Source organism: Chrysochloris asiatica, unplaced genomic scaffold (genome assembly GCF_000296735.1).
Source record: "Chrysochloris asiatica unplaced genomic scaffold, ChrAsi1.0 scaffold00067, whole genome shotgun sequence".
Lineage (NCBI taxonomy): Eukaryota > Metazoa > Chordata > Mammalia > Afrosoricida > Chrysochloridae > Chrysochloris > Chrysochloris asiatica.
This window is the reverse complement of record NW_006408585.1, coordinates 524864-538704: the sequence shown is the minus strand read 5'-3', so window position 1 is coordinate 538704 and position 13841 is coordinate 524864. Positions and strand designations below refer to the sequence as shown.

At 41.6% G+C, this 13841-nt stretch overlaps 1 protein-coding gene across 1 annotated transcript in view; it reads left to right on the top strand.

Moving 5' to 3' along the window:
- The first annotated feature begins 801 nt into the window (after positions 1-801).
- Positions 802-13841, top strand: part of PPP1R36 (protein phosphatase 1, regulatory subunit 36) — a 58908-nt gene continuing 45868 nt past the window's right edge. Inside the window, exons 1-5 of the mRNA XM_006864631.1 lie at positions 802-870; positions 2404-2468; positions 10858-10944; positions 11971-12068; positions 12165-12231. Of these exons, the coding sequence (XP_006864693.1) occupies positions 802-870; positions 2404-2468; positions 10858-10944; positions 11971-12068; positions 12165-12231 (386 nt within the window). The remainder of the gene's footprint in view (positions 871-2403; positions 2469-10857; positions 10945-11970; positions 12069-12164; positions 12232-13841) is intronic.

Below are 13841 nucleotides of genomic sequence, written 5' to 3'. Positions count from 1 at the left end.
CCCACCAACGGCTCCTTGGGAAACCCTTTGCAGGGACGCTATAAAGAACCTACTTGATGGCACTTATCAATTTTGAGTACTAAGTCCGGTGTTTTACATTAATCCTCAAAACTCATAACCCCTTGATTTTGGTGTTTTGAGCAAGCAGAACCAAAGTTAACTTGTCTTGGATTCCACTAAAGCAAGCTGCAGAAACAAGCTTTGAAACTTGACTTCCATACCTATATTTTCTTCCTCTAGACTACACTTCCTTCTGCCCTCCATCAACCTTGCCTATCATCCTCGGTCCAACCTGGGTTTGAATGTAATGTGGTTAAGTGCCATCGAATTGGTTCCGATTCATAGTGACCCGTTTAGAGTTTCCGAGGCGCGGCTGGTAAGCTTGAACCCCTTCCTTTCCGGCTTAAACTGACCTTGCAGTCTAGCAGATTAACCCACAGCGCCACACCAGGAATTTAATAGGGATCCTAATAACTTAAGTTGGTAACAAATGGATAGTCCTTAGAGAACTGAATCTAGTTAGAACAAAAAATAGTTACGTGGTTTCACGTCACGGTGGGGAAGCCCTGAGTGAACCCAAGAATTAACCCGTGGACAGACTAACTAAGGATAAGCCAGTACGCCACCAGTAGCAAACAAAAGTGGCCAGAGCAATAGGCGGTGCTCTGGGGACCACAAGAAAGCGTACTCGCGCCGACGCCCACGCTGTCCGCCCACGCTGTCCGTGGCGGAAGCGGGAGCGTTCCCAGGTGCCCGCGGGCGGTTGCCCCCGCGACGCTGTGAGGCGTGCTGGTGAAGGCCATGTATCGGCTGCCGGAGTTTGATCAGAGAAGGAATAAGTTGGACGTTCTGTCCAGTTCCCCGCAGGAAGTAAGTGCAGCCTTGAGGGCCCCACCAGCGCCCGTGGGAGGCGCGGGGGATTCAGCGTGGCAGCGTCCTGGGACCTAGACGCCCGCCCTCATTCCCCTGGCCACGCCCCTTGCTCTCCTCAGGGCTCACCCAGGGCTCACCGCCTTAGTCCCTGCGTGAGCGGTGCTCCAACTAATGTGGGCAGTTTGCCTACGGAAACACAAATGTAAGGCATATTGGGCACGCAGAATTGAGTTCAGGCTCCCTACTCAATTATTTAGATGTTTACAAAAGACCCCCTCCCCACCTGTAATTGGTTGGTTGCAAAATACCCCTACTGAGGAGGAAACCGTCCGGCTCTGGGTGGGATCCCCCGTAGCTCGGTAACTGCTACTACAAGAAAAGGGTAATTTCTTGCCAACTTCCCCAGAAAGGCGACTCAATGTTAGAGCTTACTCCTCTTATTAAAACAAACTCCAACCCGTTACCCTGTTACTAACTCACAGCGGCCCTATAGAACTGCCCTGTAGGGTTTACAAAATTGGAAGCAGACTGCTACTGCTACATCTAGCTCTTGCAGATCAGCTGGTGGAATCAAACCCTCTGACCTTTTGTTGGCACGCAAGCGCTTAACTACTGAGACACCATGGCTCCTCCTCCCATTAAGAAAGTCCGCCAATAGGTAAAGCTGCCCTAGGTAAAGCATCACTTTATTGTTGTGTGAGGCCTAATTCATCCATCTATAAATTGCTCTGATAAGCCTTGTTGTTGTTAAGTACGGTTGTTGTTGTTAAGTGCCGTCGAGTCGGTTCCGACCCATAGCGACCCTGTACAGGGTTTCCGAGGGTGTAAATCTTTATGGGAGTAGAAAGCCTCATCTTTCTCCCGCGGAGCGGCTGGTAGTTTCGAACCGCTGACCTTAAGGTTCGCAGCCCGATTCGTAACCACTACGCTACCAGAGCTCCTTTAAGTACGGTGGAGTCGGTTCCTATTCATAGTGACCCTGCACAGGGTTTCCGAGGCTGTGAATCTCTACAGGAGCAGAAAGCTTCATCTTTCTTCTCCGAACAGCTGGTAGTTTCAAATTGCAGACCTTGAAGTTAGCAGCCCGATTCTAACCACTAAGCGACCAGAGCTCCTTTTCTGATAAGCCTTAATCATGTGCAATCTAAGTGATGCTTCTTTGTGTCCTTACTACTGATATGACACCTTGTTGTTGTTGTTATTAAGTGCTTCTAGTCAATTCTGACTCATAGCCACTAGGTGTGGGGTTTCTGAAGCTGTAACTCTTTCTGTTGGAGCAGAAAGCCTCATCTGTCTCCTGTGGAGTGGCTGGTGGGCTTGAACCTCTGACTTTGTGATTAGCATTCCAGTGGTTATCCTACAGAGCCTGAAATGACACCTAAAAATCAAAAAGGATAAAATCCTAGCTTCAGGTTAAACAACAAAGTTATATATCTTGAATAAACTTACGAGTGATTACTAGGGATTCTTGGGACCTGTATTGTAAACGGAACTTTTAATTATTTTTGCTGCAATCATTTCGTTTTACAGCATTCAAGATTACAATTAGGGATGTGGTACTGGAAGGATGATACCAAAAGCCTTGAATTCAGAAGGTAAACTTTAATAAAATACTACTATAGTTTTTACAAAAATTGTATGTGTTTGGGATAAAACAAATTCAAGCAATGTGGAAGACTACAAAATATAAAAATATTTGCTATGCTGAGGAAGCATAACTAAAGGAAAGTTCACTCTCAAACTAGAGAACGTCTTCACAAAAAGGGAAGACAAAGAAAAATTTTATTATTTAACTAGCATTGAACCAGAATGATGCATCACAGTAATTTTTTAAAAAAGATTTTATTGTGAATTATGTGGGTTTACATGGGAGAACATCATATTTTACATTCATCCTATTGGATATCCTTTCATTGCAATGATTACGATCCCCTCCATGCATCATCATGTATCACGGGGTAATTTGATAAAGAGATTGCAAAAAACAGAAAGAAATCTTACTACTACCCCCCCCCCCAACAAGAAGAGAAAGAAATTTTATCCTTTATAAAGTTAAGTGGATAATGCAGCCAACCATAGATTCATGTTTTCAAGATAAAATTGCTGATTTTCCAGCATCTTTATGGTAGGATACCTAAAGTTATGCTAATATCCTTAGAAATTTGGAGGTAGAGGTGTGATCAGTCTCAGATTACCCAATAAGCAAGGTAAGTACAGATTTACTTGTGCTTAGTTACTAATTTGGAGTTCTGGTGTGGCTCTGTAGGATAAGCACTGGACTGCTAACCACATGATTGGTGGTTCAAACTTACTAGTCGCTCCTCGGAGACCCTATACAAGGTTGCTATGAGTCAGAAGTGACTCAAAAGCACGTAACAACAGTAATGAATCATACACTTTAAGTGCTTTAAGAAGTTTTAGGAGTCCTGGTGTGACACTGTAGGGTAAGCACTGCTAACCAAAAGGTCTCCAGTTTAAATCCACCAGCCACTCTTTGGAAATCCTATACAAGGTTGCTATGAGGTGGAACCAACTTGATGGCACCTAACACCAATTTGTAATGGACAATTTATGTAGTGAAAAATGTGAAATGTCACTACAGATTAACAAAGGGTCTTCAAAGAGTTTAGGGAAAAAATCTATTATTTTTTCATTTCATTTTTCCATGAACTTTTTGCAGCCCCCTCATAAGCGTAAGGAAACTTATATTTACCTTGGTTCTTGGGTAATCTGCCCCGTGTATGATCTTTATTGATGATTACATTTCAGAAGGGAGAGTTCCCAGGTCCTTGGAATTTTCATTTTCTAAAATAAACGCTGAAATAAAAAGCAGGGGTGGAGGTGGCTGGGGTAGGGGTGGGGGAAGTGTCTTCTTTATTTTCAATTTGTACTCATATTTGCGCTATGAGTCGCAATCCCTCGACGGCCGTACGTTTTTAGTTACCATTATGGCTGCAATCTCACCATCTGGAGATAACTATCTTTAATGTTTTGAACAACCTTCCAGGTGTTACTTTCTGTTAGTTAATGTTTATCAACTGCTTCCCATTAACACAGCTAATCATTTCACCAAGTGACTGGCCAAATCTCATAGGTAGGAGATGGCTAAAACTTTTTTAATCCAATGGATTTGTACAGAGTCTATGTTATTAAATACTATATGAAATTGTCTTCTGGAATTCTAGAAATATAGTCACATTAATGGAATTATATTATACCTGCTGCAGTAAAAGGTAGATTTCATGAGGTAAAATGTCTACCCAATTCCATCAAGTCAATTCTGACAAATAGCAACTCTATTCTAGAACAGACTAGAACCTCTCCGTAGGGTTTCCAAGGCTATGAATCTCTACAGAAGCAGACTGCCATAACCTTTCACCTGTGGAGTGGCTGGTGGGTTTAAACACCAAGTGCTCCATTAGTGCTTAATCTCTGCACCACAAGGGTGCAGTAAAATTATTAGATTAGGAAGAAAAAAACTCATCTTAATGTCAATTAAGAAAATGCTGAATTTATTATAAGTATATACCTATTGAGGGAGTCCTGGTGTGGCACTGCGGGTTAATGCGCCAGACTGCAAAGCTGCTTGAACTGCAAGGTTGGCAGTTCAAGCTCACCAGCCACTCCTCGGAAACCCTATACAGGGTCCCTATGGGTCGGAACCAACTCAACAGCACTTCACAACAACAACAACAACCTATTGAGAGAATTGCAACTAATGTCCCGAAACAAAATGTGTATAAATTGTTGAAAGAGAAACTAATGTGCTGTGTAAATTTTCACCCAAACCGCAGTAGAATATTTAAAAACCCAAAGTGTGTAAGATATTCACAATAGTCCCAAACTGGAAACAGCCTATGTCCATCGACAGATGAATAGGTAAACAAAATGTAATGTCTATACAGTGGATAGTATTCAGCCATGAAGTGAAATGGTCTAATGCTACAGCAAGAATGAACCTGGAAAACTTTAAGCTAAGTGAAGTAAGTCTGACCAAAAAAAAAAATTTTTTTGTATGATTGCACTTATATAAATTATCTACACTAGACAAATGCAGAGACAGTAGTTTATTTGTGGTTGGTGGGGAGGGGAGGGAGGTGAGAAGAGGAATAAAGAGTTATTACTTAAGGAGTGGAGTCCTGGTGTGGTGCTATAGGATAAGCACTGGACTACTAACCACAAGGTTGGGAGTTCAAGCCTAGCAGCCACTTCTTGAAACCCCTATACAGGGTTGCTATGAATTGGAACTGTTTTGACGTCTCTTAACAACAACAGCAACTTTAGGAGTACTGAGGTTCCGTTTGAGGTAGTGAAAATCCTGCATTCACAAGTTCATAGTGAGAGATCGTTTTGGGCAGTGCACAGACCAGACACTTCTAATGGCGTGATCAATAGGCGTTTATTATTCACAGAATACAGCATACATCATCAGCAGTCTTGGTTCCCCAAAGGTAAGCTTGTGTCCATAGAGTGATATTAGACAGTATCCAAGTAGGCCCCAGTTCATGTCTTGGAAGGAGAATTCCTCTCTCCAAGGATTAAGTACTAAATTGGACAGCCATGTCTGCATGCTTAATAGTACGTATAGAGAGGAGGTAGGCAAAGGGGTAATGAAAGGGGACAATAACAAATAAAAAGAGGTAACAAGTATAAGCCCTCCTGTAGGCGATGGACCTCATTATTATCCCTGTTCCGGCTACTCTAGATTGGGCACCAGAAATAGCCCTCGCTTTTTTACTCGCCTACATTAGAGTTCTGAATTTCTTCAGGGGATAATCATCTCCTCCTGAAAACCATACTTTATGTATGTTGGTGGTGGTGTTAGTGTTGTCAAGTCACTTCCAAACTCATAAGGAACATCTGGTGGGTTTGAACCGCTGACCTTGTGGGTAGCAGTCCAGTGCTTATCCTACAGTGCCACATGTACCCTTATATGTGTTGGTGTTGTTTGTGTGCCATCAAGTTGGTTCTGACTCAGCAATCCTGTACAGGGTTTCCCAGGCTGTAAATCTTTGCAGGAACAGAAAGCCTTCCTCATCTTTCTCCTGCAGAGCTGCTGATAGCAGCCCAGTTCTACCTGGTAGTGTAGTGGGTTACGTGTTGAGCTGTTAACTGTAAAGTCAGCAGTTTGAATCTACCAGGTGCTCTGCAGGAGAAAGACGAGGCTTTCTGTTCCAGTGAAGATTTTTATAGCCTTGGAAACCCTCTACAGGGTTGCTATGGTCGGAACCGATCCCACGGCCCATAGCCACCACCACCACCAGCACCAGTTGTTAAGTGCTGTCGAGTCAGTTCTGACTCATAGGGTCTCCAAGAAGCAGTTGGTGAGTTTGAGCCACCGACCTTGAGATTCAAACTGACCATGTGGTCCAGTGCTTCTACAGTGCCACACCATAATACCAGTTAGTAGATAATGTATTCATTAAAAGCTCGGGAGATGGTGACAGAGCAATTATAACATACCTAGGCATCCAGCATAGGTATTCTCCAGGTATTTACTAGTGGAATTCAAGTGTAGTAGGACTCGAAGCAGGGGAGCAGTTAGATAGTTGTAGGAAGACTATCAGTAGTCATACAGGTAAGAAACAGTCAGAACTAAATCAGTGTTGGTAGGAATAGAAAAAAGGTCATGTTGCTGTAAAGTGCCATCAAGTCGGTTCTGACTCATAGCAACCCTGTATAGGGTTTCTGAAGAGTAGCTGGTGGGTTTGAACTGATGACCTTGTGGTTTGCAATCCAATGCTGATCCACACCAGGAGTCCAGAAAAGGGTCTAAGACTAAGAAATATTTAAGAGATAGAACAGAAAGTGACAGGTAGAGTTGACAGGATAAGATGCCTGAATGTGAAGGTAGAGGAAAAAAGGTGTCTGGCTTTGATGGTTGGGTGGCTGGGATTACCCTTCTGTATACAGAATACAAATTGGTTTGAGGTTGTTATGACATGTTCATGTGGGTACACCTCTTAGGTATTGAGCAGAAGGGCTGGAATTCAGGAAAAGGAGTTAGCTACGGAGGTGTAAATTTTTATTATAATCATGATATATTTAATGTCTATTAAGCATAAATAATTTAAAGGCATAACATAGTAGACTCAAAATAAAAAATTTACATTTCTTAGCATATTTATTTCTGGACTTCTGAGCAGTCAGTCATTTCCAAAGCAGTTATCTCAATTTGAGGAGCCCTGGTAGTGTAGTGGGTTACATGTTGGGCTGTTAACTGCAGAGTTGGCGGTTCGAATCCACCAGTCACTCTGCAGGTGAACAGTGAGGCTTTCTGCTCCCATAAAGACAGCCTCAGGAACTTACAGAGGATGGCTATGAGTTGGAACTGACTCAACAGCATGCAACAACAGTTTCAGTTTTGTTCTCATATATGCCACAGAAGATTCTGTTGACCAGCTCCTGAAACATCCTACTTGGTAAAGAGTGAGATCATTTTGAGGTTAGCTAGACAAGATAGTCACAGGGGTAAATATATATGTTAAAGCACAAGAGCATGTAGGTATGAATTTTAAGGGCCAACAGTTTCTTTCCTTCATTGCAGTCCTGTCTACTTATGATGAAAAATGGACCATACTTTATTTTCTTGTTGAATGTATTGATAAGTAACATTAAGTGACAATATTTTTCAAACTAATTTTGTAGTTGTGAGGTATAGTCGAGTCACATCTAACTTAAAGTAACCGTATGTAGAAACAGAATGTTGTTAACGTTTGAACCCATTTTAACAGCCACTGTGTCAGTCCATCTCACTGAGGGTCTTCCTCTTTTTCATTAAGCATCTTTATTCTATTTTAACTAAGCCTGCTGTTTTTCTCCAGGAACTAGGCTCTCCAGATAACATGTCCAAAGTGCATGAGCTGAATTCAGTCTCCCCATCCTCACTTTTAAGGAGCATTCTGACTGTACTTCTTCTAACACGCATTTGTTTTTTCTTCTGGCAAGCTATGGTATACTCAGTGTTCTTAGCACTTTAATTTAAAAGCATCAATTCTTCCTTGGCATTCCGTATTCACTGTCCAACTTTTACAATGAATATAAGGCAGTTGAAAATACCATGGCTTGGGTTAGGTGCAGCTTAGTCCTCAAAGTAGTATCTTTGGTTTTTATTGTTCTTTTGCAGACTTCTTTAAGATATTGATGCCTTTAAATTAAGGTGCTGACTAGGAACACTGAGTATACCATAGCTCATGAGTTCATATGGATCATGAATGAAAAGATAATGGAATTTTTCCATGAACTTTTTGAAATCCCCTCATACTTTGTTATATTTTATACCTAGTATTTCACTTTTTTGCTACTGAGTTTTAAATTTCAAATTCTAATTATTTCATTTCTGTTATATAGGAGAGCAGTTGACTGAATCCTGCTATCTGGCTACAATTGCTGATTCGTTCCAGGAGTGCTTTTGTCAAGTCTTAGGAATTTACTATACAATCAGGTCAATGTGATTTTGTCCTTAGTGTGGTGCTGCAGGATAATGCACTGGACTGCAAGGTCGGCAGTTCAAAGCTACCAGCTGCTTCTTGGAAACTCTGTACAGGGTCGCATTTAACAACAACAACACCCTGTCAGTATACCTTTTGCTGCTTTTCCTTGTTTACTTGCAATCTGCATTGTTCAATTTGAATGACTAATATCTTCTTTAGGACATTTGTACCTTTCCGTTTCTTTTTGCCACCTCTGTTAAGTATTTCGTTTAGCACACTTTCTCCCCTAAAATCCCTATCTGTGTAGAAGATAAAAGGAGCGTTGGAAATCACATCAAGTTTAGATGCCATTTAATGGCTGAGTTGGTGCCAATGATAATAATTTTTTAAACATAGGAAAATATAAACACCTCTTTCCCTTGAGGGGATGTCCTGTACATACGTGCTTCTTGGAAGAGCTAACCTCTTTTGTTGTTGTTTGGTGCCATCAAGGCTGTAAATCAAACTCATAGCGTACAGGGTTTCTGAGGAGTTTTGCAGTCTAGTGCTGATCCTACAGCACTACAGCAGAAGCCGTGAATATTGCCAGGAGGTTTTGCAGAAACTTTAGGAAGAAGGTGCCAAGCTGACTTTCTCTGTTACTTCTGTAGGGAGGTTTTTCTTTCAAATGATTTATTTGTAGGATAACATAAATCCAAGAGATCTTTCAAGGAATTTGTTTCAAAATGATTGTGTTGAAAGCAAAATAACAAGAGTCTACCTGATTGATATCCATACTAACTCGGTGTCAGATTACTCAACAAGCAAGGCAAGCATGGGTTTATTTGTGCTTATTTACTAATCTGTGCTATTAGTTTAATCCACCCCTGCTATTTCTACATCTACATTAAGTGTAACACAGAGACATTTAATTTTGGGCAGAGATTTAAGTTCTGGGTTAGGTAATCAACACAGCGTTGTTTTAGGCAGAAAACTAAAAATTATATCCCACTGCCACCAAGGGTTACAAAACATGTATTTGGCCGACACCACACTTCTCCCAGAAAGTCCACAGACTGCTGGTCTTTGAAAGACTTTTCTTGGTTTCCCTATTAACATTTACTGGCACTCCTGAGACTCTGTGCCTAAGTTCATATTTTCAATGCCCCAGCAAAGCCTGATGCTTTGCAGGTCAGGGGTGGGGAACGTCCTGCCCACAGGGGTATAAGCCCCGTGAGATCATTTGGTCTAGCCTTACCAAGGTGACCGTAGTGTCAGCTATGATGTCTTTGTTGTTGTTAAGTGCTCTTGAGTCCGTTCTTACTCATAGCAACTTTGTATAGGGTTTCTGAGGAGCAGCTGGTGGGTTTGAATTGCCAATTTCGTGGTTCGCAGTCCAGTGCTGATCCTACAGTGCCACACCAAGAGTTACAGTTGTTGTTGTTATGGGCTGTGGAGTCGGTTCTGAGTCATAGCGACCCTGTACAGAGTTTCCGAGGCTGTAAATCTTTACTGGAGCAAACAGCCTCATCTTTCTCCTGCGGAACAGCTAGTAGTTTCGAACTGCTGACCAGAGTTACAGTAGGGGTGAGTTAATTAAATGTTTGACCAAATAAAGCAGGCTAACTTTTAAGTTGATAATTCTGTATGACCCCTGAATGACATTATAACTTTGGCAGAAGAAAGGTTCCCCACACCTTTTTAAATTCTTTTTTCTCAGTATATAGTTGTATGTGCTTCATTTTGGTCTCTTGTTAGGTTCATGACGGCTTAGTAATGCCTGTTCAATGGCCATGTTGTTGTTAAGGGCCATCAAGTCAGTTCTGACCCATAGTGACCCTGTATAGGGTTTCCAAGGAGTGACTGGTAAACTTGAACCACTGACCTTACAGTTCAAGCCGACCTTGCAGTCTAGTGTATTAACCAGGACTCCAGATGACCATAGAGTGAAGTAAATGGTCTTGAAACCTTCCTGAGATAGTTCAGGTCTTTAGAAAAGCCCACAGCAGTGAAAACAGAGATGATTGCTCAGGAGGCGTGATTGCCTGGTGGTTAACCACATTCTCTGCAGCCAGAGACTCAGGCGTGGCCGTGTGCTAAGTGACCTTTGTCAAGTTACTTACTCTCTTCTAAGCTTCATTTTTGTTTTTAAAAATGGCAGTGATAACAGTACTATTTTCCTCCTAGAGGGGCTGTGGGGATTACATGAGATTGTGCTAAAAGCACTTGGCATGCAATCAGTACTCAGTACATCATCTTTCCAAGCTGATCTTGAGTTTTGTGTTTCTTGTAAAGTTACTGCAACCATTCTAGGTGGAAATGTTTTGTGTGTAGTGGTATCCTGGAGACTGCTGGGGGCCGCAGGCTGAGTATAAAGTTTGACTTTGTAATTCTTGGCTAGGATTTCCATGTGTAAATACGTGAATTGAATACTATTGGGCCTCAAATTCTCTTCAGGCTCTACTGATAACACATGCTATCCCTAATCGGTACATGGGCCGTGGAAATGAGTAAGCCTAATAATTTTCTCTGGGAAAAGGTTAAGTGTTTAATTCTCTTATTTCTGTTTCAGTTTTACACCTACAATAGAACTCAAGGAAAAAGGAAAGAAAGGCAAAGCAGTTCACTTTGCTGAAATTGATGGTACAGCTTCAGACAGGTGACTTAGTTAACTTCCCGTCCATGCCAGTGCTGCTTAGGGCACCGCTCAGCAATGTAACTCAAGTCTTTACAAACTCCAAGGAAGGAACGGGTACTATTTCAGAAATATGATGGCAGTTACAATAGTCCTACAAGTGTGTCCCTGTGGTAATTGGAATGTTGTTGTTGTTAAGTGCCGTCGAGTCGGTTCCGACCCATAGCGACCCTGTACAGGGTTTCCGAGGGTGTAAATCTTTACGGGAGTAGAAAGCCTCATCTTTCTCCCGCAGAGCGGCTGGTAGTTTCGAACCGCTGACCTTAAGGTTCGCAGCCTGATTCGTAACCACTACGCTACCAGAGCTCCTTGGTAATTGGAATAGCAGCAACTTTTTAACTTTTTATACTTAAAAAAATCTGAAAATGGTCATTACGTCATGAATGAATGCCTTAAATGATCTGTTTTGGATGGAATGGTATTTATACATTTCTATTCTATCAGGCAGTGAACAGCCCTCTCACCCCTTGTTGTTGCTGTTATGTACCTTCGAGTCGGTTCCGACTCATAGCAACCTTGTATAGGGCTTCCAAGGAGCAGCTGGTGGGTTTGAACTGCCAAGCTGTGGTTTTCAGCCCACTGCTGATCCTAGAGTGCCACCCCAGGAGTCCCCTCCCACCCCTAGGTTATTAAACCTAATGTTTAGTAAAATGTATTCAGTAATGATCTTCCATTAAATAAAATCCACACATAATACTCAGTCTTTCATTATTATTGGGAGCCATTGAGTTGATTTTTGACACACAGCAACCCCATGTGACAGAGAAGAACTTTTACCCTATAGGATTTTCTAGCCTGTATTCTTTATGGGAACAGACTGCCAGATCTTTTCCCCTTGAAACTGTCAGGTGGGTTTGAACTGCCAAACTTCCAGTTAGCAGACGAATGTTTTTAACTGTTGCACCACCAAAAGCTTCATTCACTTCAGGGTAGATTAAATGCAATCAAAACCTTTCAAAACACTGCTGGAGACCATTATATTCCAAACAGGTTGACAGAGAAAAGACTAGCTGCAAGAGATGATAAATCATCTAAAGCCTTAGAGAAGCGAGGTCAGCAGGGCTCCGTTACCCTAGACGATGTTAAATGTGAGTAAGTCTGTCCTCATCCCTGTATTATGTTGTCTGTGCAAACCTCCAAGACAGTTCTCTGTCCCTCTCTCACTGTTCCCTCTCTCCTTTCAGATGTTACTTTGCTTTTACTACAAGACACTGAGATGCAGCGTATCTGTTCTTTTACAACATTTATGAAGTATGTATTGCTTATAGGACCATTTTAAACATTTTGTCTTTTATTTTGAAGTAATTCTATCTGATGGGTGATGACAGATGTGATTTTTGGAGAAAAAGCTTAAGGTTGGCTCTATTCAAACTATCCTGTAAGGACTCATTCTCAAAGACGAAGACCAAAGAATCAGGGAGAAGTCAGGGATCAACTCAGTGTCAACTGGTACTGATGCACAGCAATACAGAGTAATTTCCTTGTGGGCCACACATCTTCTTCCCTCTTCTTTCACTTTTCTTTTGTAACTAATAAAGAATTGGGTTTGTGTTCTTTGGAATGCATTCATATTAATATTTTGAAATTCTAATCATGCCTTTAGATAGAAAGCATCAGCTAGAGTGACTGAAACATTTGAAGACAAATATGAGTAATAGTAATTGAGCTACATACTTTGTTGTTGTTAAGTGCTGTTGAGTCGGTTCTGGCTCATAGTGGCCCTATATAGGGTTTTCCAAAGCTTTTAAATAATCTTTGAAGGAGCCGAAAGCCTCATCTTTCTCCCTCGGAATGGCTTGCAACCACGGACCTTGTGGTTTTCAGTCCAGTGCTTATTGTCTAGCACACAGAATAAATCCAGTACTGGTTGAGAAATCAGCCTGGATGTCACATCACTGAGATGACCAGGAAGGGCCGGTAATAGCCGAACCAAAACACCTAGCCGACTGCTGTTGCGTTGATTCTGGCTCATAGTGACTCTGTGAGACAGAGCAGAGCTGCTTCCTTGGGCTTCTGAGGCTGCTGTGGTGCTGTGGGATAATGCACTGGACTGCAAGGTTGGCGGTTTGAATCCACAAGCCACTCCGTGGAAACCCTATACAGGGTCGCTGTATAGGGTTGGAACCGACTTGACGGCACTTAACAACAAAAAACCAAATCTTTACAGAAGCAGACTGCCTCATCTTTCTCCCACAGAGCAGCTGCTGAGTTTGAAAAGTGGTGGTTTCTGACTTTATTTAGCAGCCCAATACTTAACTCACTGCACCACCAGGACTGTTACACTTTTTTAAAAATATCAAACTCTTAATAGTGTCTAACAAGGAGTTCTGGTAGCGTAGTGGTTACGAGTCAGGCTGCTAACCGCAAGGTCAACAGTTCGAAACTACCAGCCTTTCACCACGGGATAAAGATGAAGCTTTCTGCTCCTGAAAAGATTTACAGCCTTGGAAACCCTGTAACAGGGTCCCTAGCAGTCAGAACCGACTCCACGGCACACAACCACCGCTATGGTCTCTATTACTAGGGAGTAGGATGGTAACAAAAGGCTAAAGGGACAGAATTTTGTACTTGATACATTTCTAAACATTTAAAAAATGAGTGAAAAAAAATATATATATAAAGTTGTATTAAAACTTTAAAAATAGAAATGAATTGATAAGCAAAACTGAAAGAATTTAAAGTTTGACTTCTCAAAAAAACTTTTGTTTATAAAAATCTAATTAATGTCTTCACCAGTATAATGTATAGAACTTTAAATGGTAAATTAATTGTGACAGGAATAACAACACGTATTTCTTTTTCTTATGCTGTGTACCTATATGTATTTTTAATGAGAAATCTTATATTTGAAATATGTTATA